A 12,548-nucleotide genomic window follows, 5' to 3' on the forward strand; every position below is an offset into this window, starting at 1 on the left:
AATAAAACTGATACTACAAAGCAATATTTTTCTGTTGGCTGAGGCCCCGCCCCTTCTAATCCCATGGGTATGACCTTACACAGGTCCTGCAAGGGATAAAGTGATTTTTTTTTGTATATGTACGTCTGCTAATTCTAAAGGGAGAGGGGATAACTATGAATACCCCCAGATATTATCTGATCCTCAGCTGCTGACACTCAAGAAGCTGCCGATTTTATATACTTTACTTTCTTGGATTTCAAAACCTTAACATCCGAGCTGACAACTAAAGGTATGTATAGAATCAGCCTGATAGTACCAATACAGCACTGGCTTTAGGTTATATAGGAAAATCCTGGTGATTGGTTCCCTTTAACCCTGCTTCAGTGCTGGATTCACAGCTACACTGCTCTAAATTGCAGTATTATGTCCTCCATGCTGCTGCTGCTTCTGAACGTGTACAACACAGAGACAGTAATCTGTCATGTCTACATGTGCTGGGTACAAGACACATCATAGTAGCTAGTCTATACCAAGGTCAGGAACAACTGAGTTTAGAGCTAGAGCCTAAAGAAAAGTAATGAAAGATATAGGATAGAAAATACAGAAAAACAAACAAACAGCAAAGTACATTGGGATATTTTTCCATTTACAGAATATACAGGACATTTTTACAATCTTGAAACATTCAGTGAGGTTCTTCTCTTATAATTGGTCATTATTTTTCGCGATCTCTCAAACACGACCATATTTACACAGTATTTTTTTTTTATTTAAACAGTTCTTGTCTTTAGGCCTTTAATTTTACATTTCACACAACTTTAAATTTGTGTCTACCTGCAGCCACCACTAAGGGGAGCATTTACAAGTAGTAAGCTACTTAGCGCCCTCTATCGCCAGCTATTGGCAGAATTTTATCCTTTAAAGGGGTGTTTCACCCATATCCATTTTTGGCCACATTGATGGTATGCTGATAAACAATGTTTCTCTCAAATACCTTGTGTTGCCAATAGTGCCTGTGAGCGGCACTATTGTACTCCACTCACCCCCATCGCGTCATCCCTGGGCTCTGTGACCTGTGAGATTCGGTGATGTCATGTCAAATGAGGCGGGCTGCAGTCTTCCTGAGTGACTGGGCTGTGGGTGGAGTTTCACTGCTCATCACATCCCAGCGGCACAGCCCATCATCTTCCTACTCCCTCTACCTTTACAGCAGAGCGCTGCAAGCAGGAGCGACGCTTGGCTGTGATGTGTGGGGAAATGCCACCCACAGCCCAGTGAATCACGGAGACTGGGGCCGGCCGCGGTGATGTCAGGTCAACAGGAAGTTGACGTGACATCACCGGACATCAGAGGTCACGGAGCCCGGGGGTCACACTCACAGGAACTATTGCAACACAAGGTATTGAGAAAAACCTTGTTTCTCAACATAATATTGATGTGGCCAATAATGAATATGGGTGGACCACTTCCTTAACTATCCAATGGAAAATAAGTAAAATAATTTTTTTCTGTCTGTAATGCCATAAAAGAGCACAACAGTCCGCCTCTCTTGCTTGAAATGACTAATAACATAGCTTTAATTTACATTTATGGCACATTCCAGTTCTGACTAGATAGATTTAATGGACAACACTTTTTAAACAATATTTAATATTATATAGATATCTCATGCCAGTAATAACAGATATCAATTTCTATCTGCGAGCTATGGCACAAATCTCAAAGGGTTTAGGGGGATTTGCAGCCCCCGGTGCAGGAGTGAGGTCCAGTTTGGCTCCAGGTATGGACTGGAAAGTGAAACTTTGTAATAATGTTGTAAAGAAAATGAACAGCTCCATCTTGGCCAAGGTTTCTCCAGCACAGCTTCGTTTACCTGTTAAGAAGAACAAAAATCATTGATGTAAGGTTACTGATTAGTGATGAGCGATAGGGGTGCTCAGGTATGCTCGGTACTTGATCATGTATTGTGGGATCTCAGGTGCCATGCTGTAGTAACCACCCTGCATGTTTCACAGCTGTTTTCCAGCCAATAAACATGTGCGGATTGCCTGCCAATCATGGTAATCCCATAGCTATGGTAGCTATTGGATTTACTGTGATTGGGCGGCCACATCGCATCATCGGGTCTTATATGATTCCCAGGGGTGTGATGTTCTTCATGCTGCAGTTCAGGCAGAGTTGATGTGGGAGAGAGAGCTTAGATTAAAGCAGGCATGTAGGCAGGGTTTTACAATTTCACCTTTAGTGCCTTTCATTTTGCACTAAAGGGTATTTTTAGCCTTGCCTAACATAATGAATAAGTAAATAATTTAAAAAAATCAGCATGGGGTCCCCCCCGATTTTTACCTAAAAAAGCAAACAGATGTGGTCTGGTATTATCAGGCTGGGAAGGCCCATGGTTATTTGGCCCTTCCAAGCCTGAAAATTGCAGCCTACAGATACCCCAGTAATAGTGCTTCCTTCCCCACTGTGCCTGCCTACACCACCTAGCAACCAGGCTCTCCACCACACCCCTTGAGTGGACATGGAGGCCACACCCCCTCCTGGAATCTCTCAGGAGTCCTCCCAAAGGTAGATGTGTGCGATCTGATTACTATGCGCCTGTGTAGTCACACCTCGGTCAGCCCTCTGGATTACCTGTATTGTACTGCCCCCAGCATGGGTGCAGTACTCAGTGGCGCCTGACCAGGTCAGGGGCGCCACAGATTTCCTCAGTCTGTGAGCTGCTGTTCATCAGTACTTCCATTGTCTTTATATACCTTCACTTTCTATTACTCGGTGCTGGTTATATTTCATATATCTTTATCAAGTTCTCAGTGCTAGCAGTCGGTTTGCACTCATCTGGATAATGTTGGTGATTGTTGCAGTTTCACTCTCTAGGTCAACCGGAAATAAGTTGCTTGTTGTTTTCCCTTCTTTGTAATCCCTGTGTGTCCTTTAGTGCATAGTGGGGTTGACGAAGCGCTCATCACATCTGCTCCCACTTTTGGGCCCAGATCTGAGTCAGCCTAGGGTCAGGTATCCGGCTCAGCACATAGGTGCAGAGCCTATCTAGGGCAGTGTGGGAACCCGGGGTCCAGCAGTAGGTTTGGTCCGGGCTCATCATCTCCCTCTTCCCTAGACAGAGGGTTTCCTTTCCCTTTTGCAGTTCCCTTGGTACTTCCCCATATTTAACATGACAGATAGTGATCTCATCGCGTGTGAGAATCTTTGGGTCTGGCGCTGACTGGCAGTGGCTTATGGAACCTCACTCTGAGAATGTTCTCAACATAAAGCTCCTTGGGAACTGATGGGTGTAATGGCCCATTACTCCTATAGTTTATGTCACAACTTCCAGGATTTCTTTTAATTTAATAAGTTGGTGAACGAGGAAGCGCGAAGGAGTCTTTTTTTCCCCCAATTGGATTAAATCAGCGCTTTGTGGGTAATTTTTTTTAAATAAATTGGTGAACGAGGGAGTATGGAGGAGAATTCATTCATTTGGGCTTGATGTCAGCTGTCAATTCACAACTAACATCAACCACAAAAGTATTGCCCTGATTGCCAACACCAGGCCAATCAGGAAGAGATGGGCAAGGCACCAGAATGGGCGCATCTAATGGATGCCCTTCTTCTGGGGCATCCGGGGGCTGCCAAAAACAGGGTGTACCCTTACGCCATTTTTTTTAAATTATTTAAATAAACACATTTTAAAAAAACAGCTTGGGATTTCCTCTAGTTTTGATACACTTCAAGGTAAAGCTGACAGCTGAGGGCTGCCCCCCCACAACTGACTGCATTATCTTCACTGGTTATCAAAAATAGGAAGGAGCCCATGTAATTTTCTTTTCTTGTAAACAGCAGCATACAGGCATCTTACACATGCAATAAAGCTTGTTGATTGGCTGAACTACAGCCTTTCAACAAACTATTAGCATGCGAACAGTGCCAGAAATCAAATACATACTGTTTGTAAAAAGTCCGTGTTCAAGTTCAAGCCTCGGATACCTGGTGTCCGTTACTAACTTTGAACATTACCGTTTGGGTGATATTTATGATTGATCAGCTTTTCTGGCAAATTATGATGTGTGCTGCATGTATCTGACATGTAGGTCACCTATGTGCTGTATTTGTCCAATGTGTACTGAAATCAGATGATAAGTGCTAATTAGTGGAAACTCACTAATGATAATAAGACCATCGCCTAAGTGGTCTGCAGCATGTGCATGAAATATGAGTGGTGAGCGCTTGGCTAATGTGTAAACGCAGTGTGTGCTGTATGCATCTAATATGTTAGCGGTGTGTGAACTACATGTTTCCATTAAGTGAATTTTCTAAGTACTATATGTGTGTCCAATACGTGAGCAATGTGTATACGGTATGTGTCCAATATTTAAAATGCAATCATCATCTTATTTTTTTATTTCGTAAATCAATAGTATCCACAAAAATAAACAACTTTGTAACTGCCAGAACTATCAGTTATTATCAAAATTCACCCTTCTAAGGCAAAATCTGTATTCAGAGATAGGAGAAGGCAGTTAGTGCTGATGAAAGTCTATGTTTTGTAAGGAAGTGAGGGGTAGAGTTGAGCGCGGTTCGTGGTTCGTGGTTCTCCAGTTCTAGGCTCGAGTGATTTTGGGGCATGTTCTAGATCGAACTAGAACTCGAGCTTTTTGCAAAAGCTCGATAGTTCTAGAAACGTTCGAGAACGGTTCTAGCAGCCAAAAAACAGCTAAATCATAGCTTGGTTTCTGCTGTAATAGTGTAAGTCACTCTGTGAATCAAACTATTATCACATTTCAGTGTATAGTGTGCGTGAACAGCGCCTTCAGATCACTGCTGTTTCTATAATGGCGATCGCCATTTTTTTTTTTTTTTCTTGTCTTCCTTCCCTAAGCGCGCGTCTTGTGGGGCGGGCCAGCATGTCAGCCAATCCCAGACACACACACAGCTAAGTGGACTTTGAGCCAGAGAAGCAACGGCATGTGTGATAGGATCTGCATGTCACATGTCCCTGCATTATAAAACCGGACATTTTCTTCACGGACGCCATTATCTGCCTTCTGCGTCTTTGGTGTCAGACATCACTGTCGCAGCTCCGTCTTCCTGAGTCCTATAGCCGATACAGCTGTATGCGCTGCATACACAGCGTTAGACAGCATAGGGAGAGCACTTTATAGCAGTCCTTTTAAGGGCTCAAACCGGCAGGGTCAGAGTTAAGGTGACAGGTCCTGAAAACAGCGCCAGCGTCTGTGTAGCCCAGGTCAGGGATTTCCTCCCTGCATTTCACCATTAGGAGGGAATAGAAAGGCAGGCTTCCATTCCTCTACCCAGAGCACCACAATCCTGCCACTGTACCCTCTTGTCCTCTGCACACTCCAACTGATAACTAAGCCATTATACTAGCAAACACTCAGTGTACCTAGTGGCATCCTATCTGTGGCTATTGGACTTTGCTTTAGTCCCACTAGTGCCAAGACATTTGCAGAGCGCATCTGTCTGCATTGCACACTCCAACTAATTATAACGAAGCCATTATACTAGCAAACACTCAGTGTACCTAGTGGCATCCTATACGTGGCTATTGGACTTTGCTATAGTCCCACTAGTGCCAAGACATTTGTAGAGCGCATCTGCCTGCGTTGCACACTCCAACTAATTATAACTAAGCCATTATACTAGCAAACACTCAGTGTGACTCGCCCACCCCAGGGCTATGGGACACCCGGTGCCGGGCCGGACTAGTCCGGTGGTAGTCAGTGGTGGCTGGGCCCGGCTCCGTGGCCCTGGTGGGTGTCAGTTGAATATGTGGCTGATGACTTTAATGTTTGTGTTCGTGACGCCACCTGTGGTATGCGGCTATTAAGCCGCCGCTGCTGTGTGAGGCCACCGGGATGATGTTATGGCAGCAATGTTGGTACTGCTCCCCACAGGTGGAGCAATGCCCGGGGCACAGTTGGTGCTTGTGGAAGTCTATGGTGCTGCGTGACTAACACGGTGCAGGGCCGACAAGCAATGAAAGAAACAGTCACAAACAGTAGTCTCTTTACCTTCTCCTCTTTTACTCGGCAGAAACTTAGTCCAGGGAGACCGTCACAGATGGTATAGATGATCCGGCCGGCCTGGAAGTGCCTGGGGTGATCTTTGGCCAGTTGAGTATGAGGCCTACTCCTTAATCTTTCTCTGCTGTTTTAGGACACTGCACTTTGGGTTCGCAATTGCCCTCTTGCTGCTGGGACTTGTTGTTCGTCCCCTCTTCTGTGTGGTAGACTGCGCAGGCCCTCTCTGGTGCTTCTCTGCTGGAGCCCACACCAGGCCCTTGGGATGCAGTTGTACCTTCAGATTGCTTCTGGGGCAGGGGGCTTACAGCTCTCCTGCCCTCCGGATTCAGCTACCAGGGATGGATTTTATGCCCTGGCAACTACAGACTCCGATGTCCGAGTCTCTGCTATGCCTCTCTGCTCCCCTTGCTTCACTGGGCCAAGCTATCCCAGCTCTAGGTCCCAGTTTACAAGGCAGCACTACTCTGCGTCTGCACTCTTTCACTCCTGTCTCCAGACTAACTAACACTTCCTCCTTCCAGCCAGACTTAAGGAATGCTCCCTGAAGTTCCAGGTTCAGAGCTCCCCCTGCTGGCCGGAGGGAGAACTGTGTTGAGTGTTAACTTACTGGCCAATAGATCTCCCAATTACCTCCAGGCTCAGCATTAACCCTTTTGGGAGGGCAATGCTGTTGTGGCGACCAGGTCCTGGGGCGCCACACTCCCCCTTAGTTAAATTCAGTACTCCCAGACTGTAGAGACAAACATGACATGTTAGAACATTTCATCCCATTATGGGAGGCGCAATTACTTTAACGTTACAACCTTAAACATTACTATAAGAGTCCAGTGTGGCTCCCTGCCGGGTGTCCATTACACTGCTCCATGGGGGACCCGCCGCGTTCAAACCCCCAACGTAGGCTCTGGGCGTGCGTCAGAGCATTGATGACCCCACTCTATGCACGCCGGACGGGTTTTTCTTCAGGGGTGTTGAGCACACTGGTGCTAACTATGAACAATTTAGGTGTTGGCCACCCATAGTCCAGTGGCCCAATTGTCCATTTTCGCAATCAAAGAAAAAGAAAACATTTTGTACACAACATGGCAGACATTTTGCATAACTATTTACATCCTAATAAGTACTCTTTCCCTTATACAGTTGACTCCCTATACCTTAGAGGGGGTTGTCCCCGAGTGCTGCGCTGGGACCTACGTAGCTCTGGTGTTTGCCCCTGACTACGTGGTGCGTCTTCTATCTCAGCACTACAGGTGGGCCTAACCCCCATAGGTAAGCGTGATGGTTGCCTTTGTGATCTAGGAGTCGCCAAGGGTATGACAGGTTCACCACTGACAGGGGGTTGATCCTCCTGCTCCACTGCTGGCGTGTCATCTCGTGCCGGAGCGGACGATTCTTTAGGTGGATCCGGAACCTTTTCTGTTTCTGGCTCGACCAACTGCGGAAACGTCAAAACTGGTACCACTATGGCATTGTTTATTCGGGTCCAAGTTTTGGGGAACTTTCCAAGGATGGTTTGAATCATCTCCCCTCCTTTCTCTTGACTTTGGGGACTTCCTTGTACTCCTTCCATTTCTCTTTGGATTCTGCACCGTTCAGGGCACGCTTTCAGGCGGTCTCGGGAAATTGCTTGATAGGTCTTGCCTTCATCTTTGCTTATGAGGCATACCTTACTATTGTCAAAGTTGGAGGGGATAATGGTGTAGGGCTCATTTTCCCACTGATCATCCAATTTATGCGTCTTCCGCTTCTTCTTGAGGACTTGTTCTCCAGGTGCTAAGGGAGTTGCTGGGGCTGTTTGATTGTAATGCTGTTCTTGCCTCGTTCTTGCTTGAGACAGGCTCCTCTCTACGCATTCCTGGACCTTACGGTACCGCTGCTGCCGTTCTGTATCCCAATCCTCTATTTCTTGAACCGCCTCAGGCGACACAGTCCCCATCTCAAAGTCTACAGGCAACTTGCCTGGTCTGGCTCGCATCAGGTAAGCGGGGCTGCAGTTGGTCGAATTCACTGGGATGTGGTTGTACAGGTCTACCAGATCTGGCAACTTTTCTGGCCATTGGTTCCTTTCCTCCAGCGGTAGGGTCTTCAGCATATCAATAACCACATGGTTCATTTTCTCGCACAGTCCATTGGTTTGGGGGTGGTACGGTGTGGTTCGGATTTTCTTACAACCGTACATGTTACAGAACTCTTGGAACACTTCAGCCTCGAATGCAGGACCCTGATCAGTCAGTACCCTTTCCGGATAGCCGTGAGGTCGACAAAAGGATGCCTGGAACGCTCTAGCTGCTGTCCTGGCTGTCTGGTCCTTCACAGGCACTACTACCAGGAAACGAGAGAAATGGTCCACAATGGTGAGGGCGTACACATAGCCTGACCGGCTTGGTGTTAACTTCACGTGGTCCAGGGCCACCAACTCCAGGGGCTGCTTTGTGACAATTGGCTGTAGGGGAGACCTTTGGCTGGCATCGTCTTTCCGCCTCAGGTTACACGGGCCACAGTCTCGGCACCACTTCTCGATCATCTTTCTCATGTGCACCCAATAGAACCGATCACGGAGTAGGGCTTCCAACTTCTTCCACCCGAAGTGTCCTGCGTTATCATGATACGCTGCTAGGACCATTGGAGCATCTCTCTGCGGAACCACTCTTTCACTCCTGTCTCCAGACTAACTAACACTTCCTCCTTCCAGCCAGACTTAAGGAATGCTCCCTGAAGTTCCAGGTTCAGAGCTCCCCCTGCTGGCCGGAGGGAGAACTGTGTTGAGTGTTAACTTACTGGCCAATAGATCTCCCAATTACCTCCAGGCTCAGCATTAACCCTTTTGGGAGGGCAATGCTGTTGTGGCGACCAGGTCCTGGGGCGCCACAAGTGTACCTAGTGGCATCCTATACGTGGCTATTGGACTTTGCTATAGTCCCACTAGTGCCAAGACATTTGCAGAGCGCATCTGCCTGCGTTGCACACTCCAACTAATTATAACTAAGCCATTATACTAGCAAACACTCAGTGTACCTAGTGGCATCCTATACGTGGCTATTGGACTTTGCTATAGTCCCACTAGTGCCAAGACATTTGCAGAGCGCATCTGCCTGCGTTGCACACTCCAACTAATTATAACTAAGCCATTATACTAGCAAACACTCAGTGTACCTAGTGGCATCCTATACGTGGCTATTGGACTTTGCTATAGTCCCACTAGTGCCAAGACATTTGCAGAGCGCATCTGCCTGCGTTGCACACTCCAACTAATTAAAACTAAGCCATTATACTAGCAAACACTCAGTGTACCTAGTGGCATCCTATACGTGGCTATTGGACTTTGCTATAGTCCCACTAGTGCCAAGACATTTGCAGAGCGCATCTGCCTGCGTTGCACACTCCAACTAATTATAACTAAGCCATTATACTAGCAAACACTCAGTGTACCTAGTGGCATCCTATACGTGGCTATTGGACTTTGCTATAGTCCCACTAGTGCCAAGACATTTGCAGAGCGCATCTGCCTGCGTTGCACACTCCAACTAATTATAACTAAGCCATTATACTAGCAAACACTCAGTGTACCTAGTGGCATCCTATACGTGGCTATTGGACTTTGCTATAGTCCCACTAGTGCCAAGACATTTGCAGAGCGCATCTGCCTGCGTTGCACACTCCAACTAATTATAACTAAGCCATTATACTAGCAAACACTCAGTGTACCTAGTGGCATCCTATACGTGGCTATTGGACTTTGCTATAGTCCCACTAGTGCCAAGACATTTGCAGAGCGCATCTGCCTGCGTTGCACACTCCAACTAATTATAACGAAGCCATTATACTAGCAAACACTCAGTGTACCTAGTGGCATCCTATACGTGGCTATTGGACTTTGCTATAGTCCCACTAGTGCCAAGACATTTGCAGCACGTCTGCCTGCGTTGCACACTCCAACTAATTATAACTAAGCCATTATACTAGCAAACACTCAGTGTACCTAGTGGCATCCTATACGTGGCTATTGGACTTTGCTATAGTCCCACTAGTGCCAAGACATTTGCAGAGAGCATCTGCCTGCGTTGCACACTCCAACTAATTATAACTAAGCCATTATACTAGCAAACACTCAGTGTACCTAGTGGCATCCTATACGTGGCTATTGGACTTTGCTATAGTCCCACTAGTGCCAAGACATTTGCAGAGCGCATCTGCCTGCGTTGCACACTCCAACTAATTATAACTAAGCCATTATACTAGCAAACACTCAGTGTACCTAGTAGCATCCTATACGTGGCTATTGGACTTTGCTATAGTCCCACTAGTGCCAAAACATTTGCAGCACGTCTGCCTGCGTTGCACACTCCAACTAATTATAACTAAGCCATTATACTAGCAAACACTCAGTGTACCTAGTGGCATCCTATACGTGGCTATTGGACTTTGCTATAGTCCCACTAGTGCCAAGACATTTGCAGAGCGCATCTGCCTGCGTTGCACACTCCAACTAATTATAACTAAGCCATTATACTAGCAAACACTCAGTGTACCCAGTGGCATCCTATACGTGGCTATTGGACTTTGCTATAGTCCCACTAGTGCCAAGACATTTGCAGAGCGCATCTGCCTGCGTTGCACACTCCAACTAATTATAACTAAGCCATTATACTAGCAAACACTCAGTGTACCTAGTGGCATCCTATACGTGGCTATTGGACTTTGCTATAGTCCCACTAGTGAAAAGACATTTGCAGAGCGCATCTGCCTGCGTTGCACACTCCAACTAATTATAACTAAGCCATTATACTAGCAAACACTCAGTGTACCTAGTGGCATCCTATACGTGGCTATTGGACTTTGCTATAGTCCCACTAGTGCCAAGACATTTGCAGAGCGCATCTGCCTGCGTTGCACACTCCAACTAATTATAACTAAGCCATTATACTAGCAAACACTCAGTGTACCTAGTGGCATCCTATACGTGGCTATTGGACTTTGCTATAGTCCCACTAGTGCCAAGACATTTGCAGAGCGCATCTGCCTGCGTTGCACACTCCAACTAATTATAACTAAGCCATTATACTAGCAAACACTCAGTGTACCTAGTGGCATCCTATACGTGGCTATTGGACTTTGCTATAGTCCCACTAGTGCCAAGACATTTGCAGAGCGCATCTGCCTGCGTTGCACACTCCAACTAATTATAACTAAGCCATTATACTAGCAAACACTCAGTGTACCTAGTGGCATCCTATACGTGGCTATTGGACTTTGCTATAGTCCCACTAGTGCCAAGACATTTGCAGAGCGCATCTGCCTGCGTTGCACACTCCAACTAATTATAACTAAGCCATTATACTAGCAAACACTCAGTGTACCTAGTGGCATCCTATACGTGGCTATTGGACTTTGCTATAGTCCCACTAGTGCCAAGACATTTGCAGAGCGCATCTGCCTGCGTTGCACACTCCAACTAATTATAACTAAGCCATTATACTAGCAAACACTCAGTGTACCTAGTGGCATCCTATACGTGGCTATTGGACTTTGCTATAGTCCCACTAGTGCCAAGACATTTGCAGAGCGCATCTGCCTGCGTTGCACACTCCAACTAATTATAACTAAGCCATTATACTAGCAAACACTCAGTGTACCTAGTGGCATCCTATACGTGGCTATTGGACTTTGCTATAGTCCCACTAGTGCCAAGACATTTGCAGAGCGCATCTGCCTGCGTTGCACACTCCAACTAATTATAACTAAGCCATTATACTAGCAAACACTCAGTGTACCTAGTGGCATCCTATACGTGGCTATTGGACTTTGCTATAGTCCCACTAGTGCCAAGACATTTGCAGAGCGCATCTGCCTGCGTTGCACACTCCAACTAATTATAACTAAGCCATTATACTAGCAAACACTCAGTGTACCTAGTGGCATCCTATACGTGGCTATTGGACTTTGCTATAGTCCCACTAGTGCCAAGACATTTGCAGAGCGCATCTGCCTGCGTTGCACACTCCAACTAATTATAACTAAGCCATTATACTAGCAAACACTCAGTGTACCTAGTGGCATCCTATACGTGGCTATTGGACTTTGCTATAGTCCCACTAGTGCCAAGACATTTGCAGAGCGCATCTGCCTGCGTTGCACACTCCAACTAATTATAACTAAGCCATTATACTAGCAAACACTCAGTGTACCTAGTGGCATCCTATACGTGGCTATTGGACTTTGCTATAGTCCCACTAGTGCCAAGACATTTGCAGAGCGCATCTGCCTGCGTTGCACACTCCAACTAATTATAACTAAGCCATTATACTAGCAAACACTCAGTGTACCTAGTGGCATCCTATACGTGGCTATTGGACTTTGCTATAGTCCCACTAGTGCCAAGACATTTGCAGAGCGCATCTGCCTGCGTTGCACACTCCAACTAATTATAACTAAGCCATTATACTAGCAAACACTCAGTGTACCTAGTGGCATCCTATACGTGGCTATTGGACTTTGCTATAGTCCCACTAGTGCCAAGACATTTGC

At 46.3% G+C, this 12,548-nt stretch overlaps 1 protein-coding gene across 2 annotated transcripts in view; it reads right to left on the reverse strand.

Moving 5' to 3' along the window:
- Positions 1 to 307: 307 nt before the first annotated feature.
- The window catches only part of LOC142297017 (cytochrome P450 2B11-like), a 202,200-nt gene continuing 189,959 nt past the window's right edge, over positions 308 to 12,548 (reverse strand). For both annotated transcript variants that reach the window (XM_075341227.1, XM_075341226.1), the window contains one exon: positions 308 to 1,855. In XM_075341227.1, the coding sequence (XP_075197342.1) occupies positions 1,677 to 1,855 (179 nt within the window). In that variant the 3' untranslated portion in view covers positions 308 to 1,676. The remainder of the gene's footprint in view (positions 1,856 to 12,548) is intronic.

The sequence above is a fragment of the Anomaloglossus baeobatrachus genome, chromosome 3, assembly GCF_048569485.1.
Source record: "Anomaloglossus baeobatrachus isolate aAnoBae1 chromosome 3, aAnoBae1.hap1, whole genome shotgun sequence".
Lineage (NCBI taxonomy): Eukaryota > Metazoa > Chordata > Amphibia > Anura > Aromobatidae > Anomaloglossus > Anomaloglossus baeobatrachus.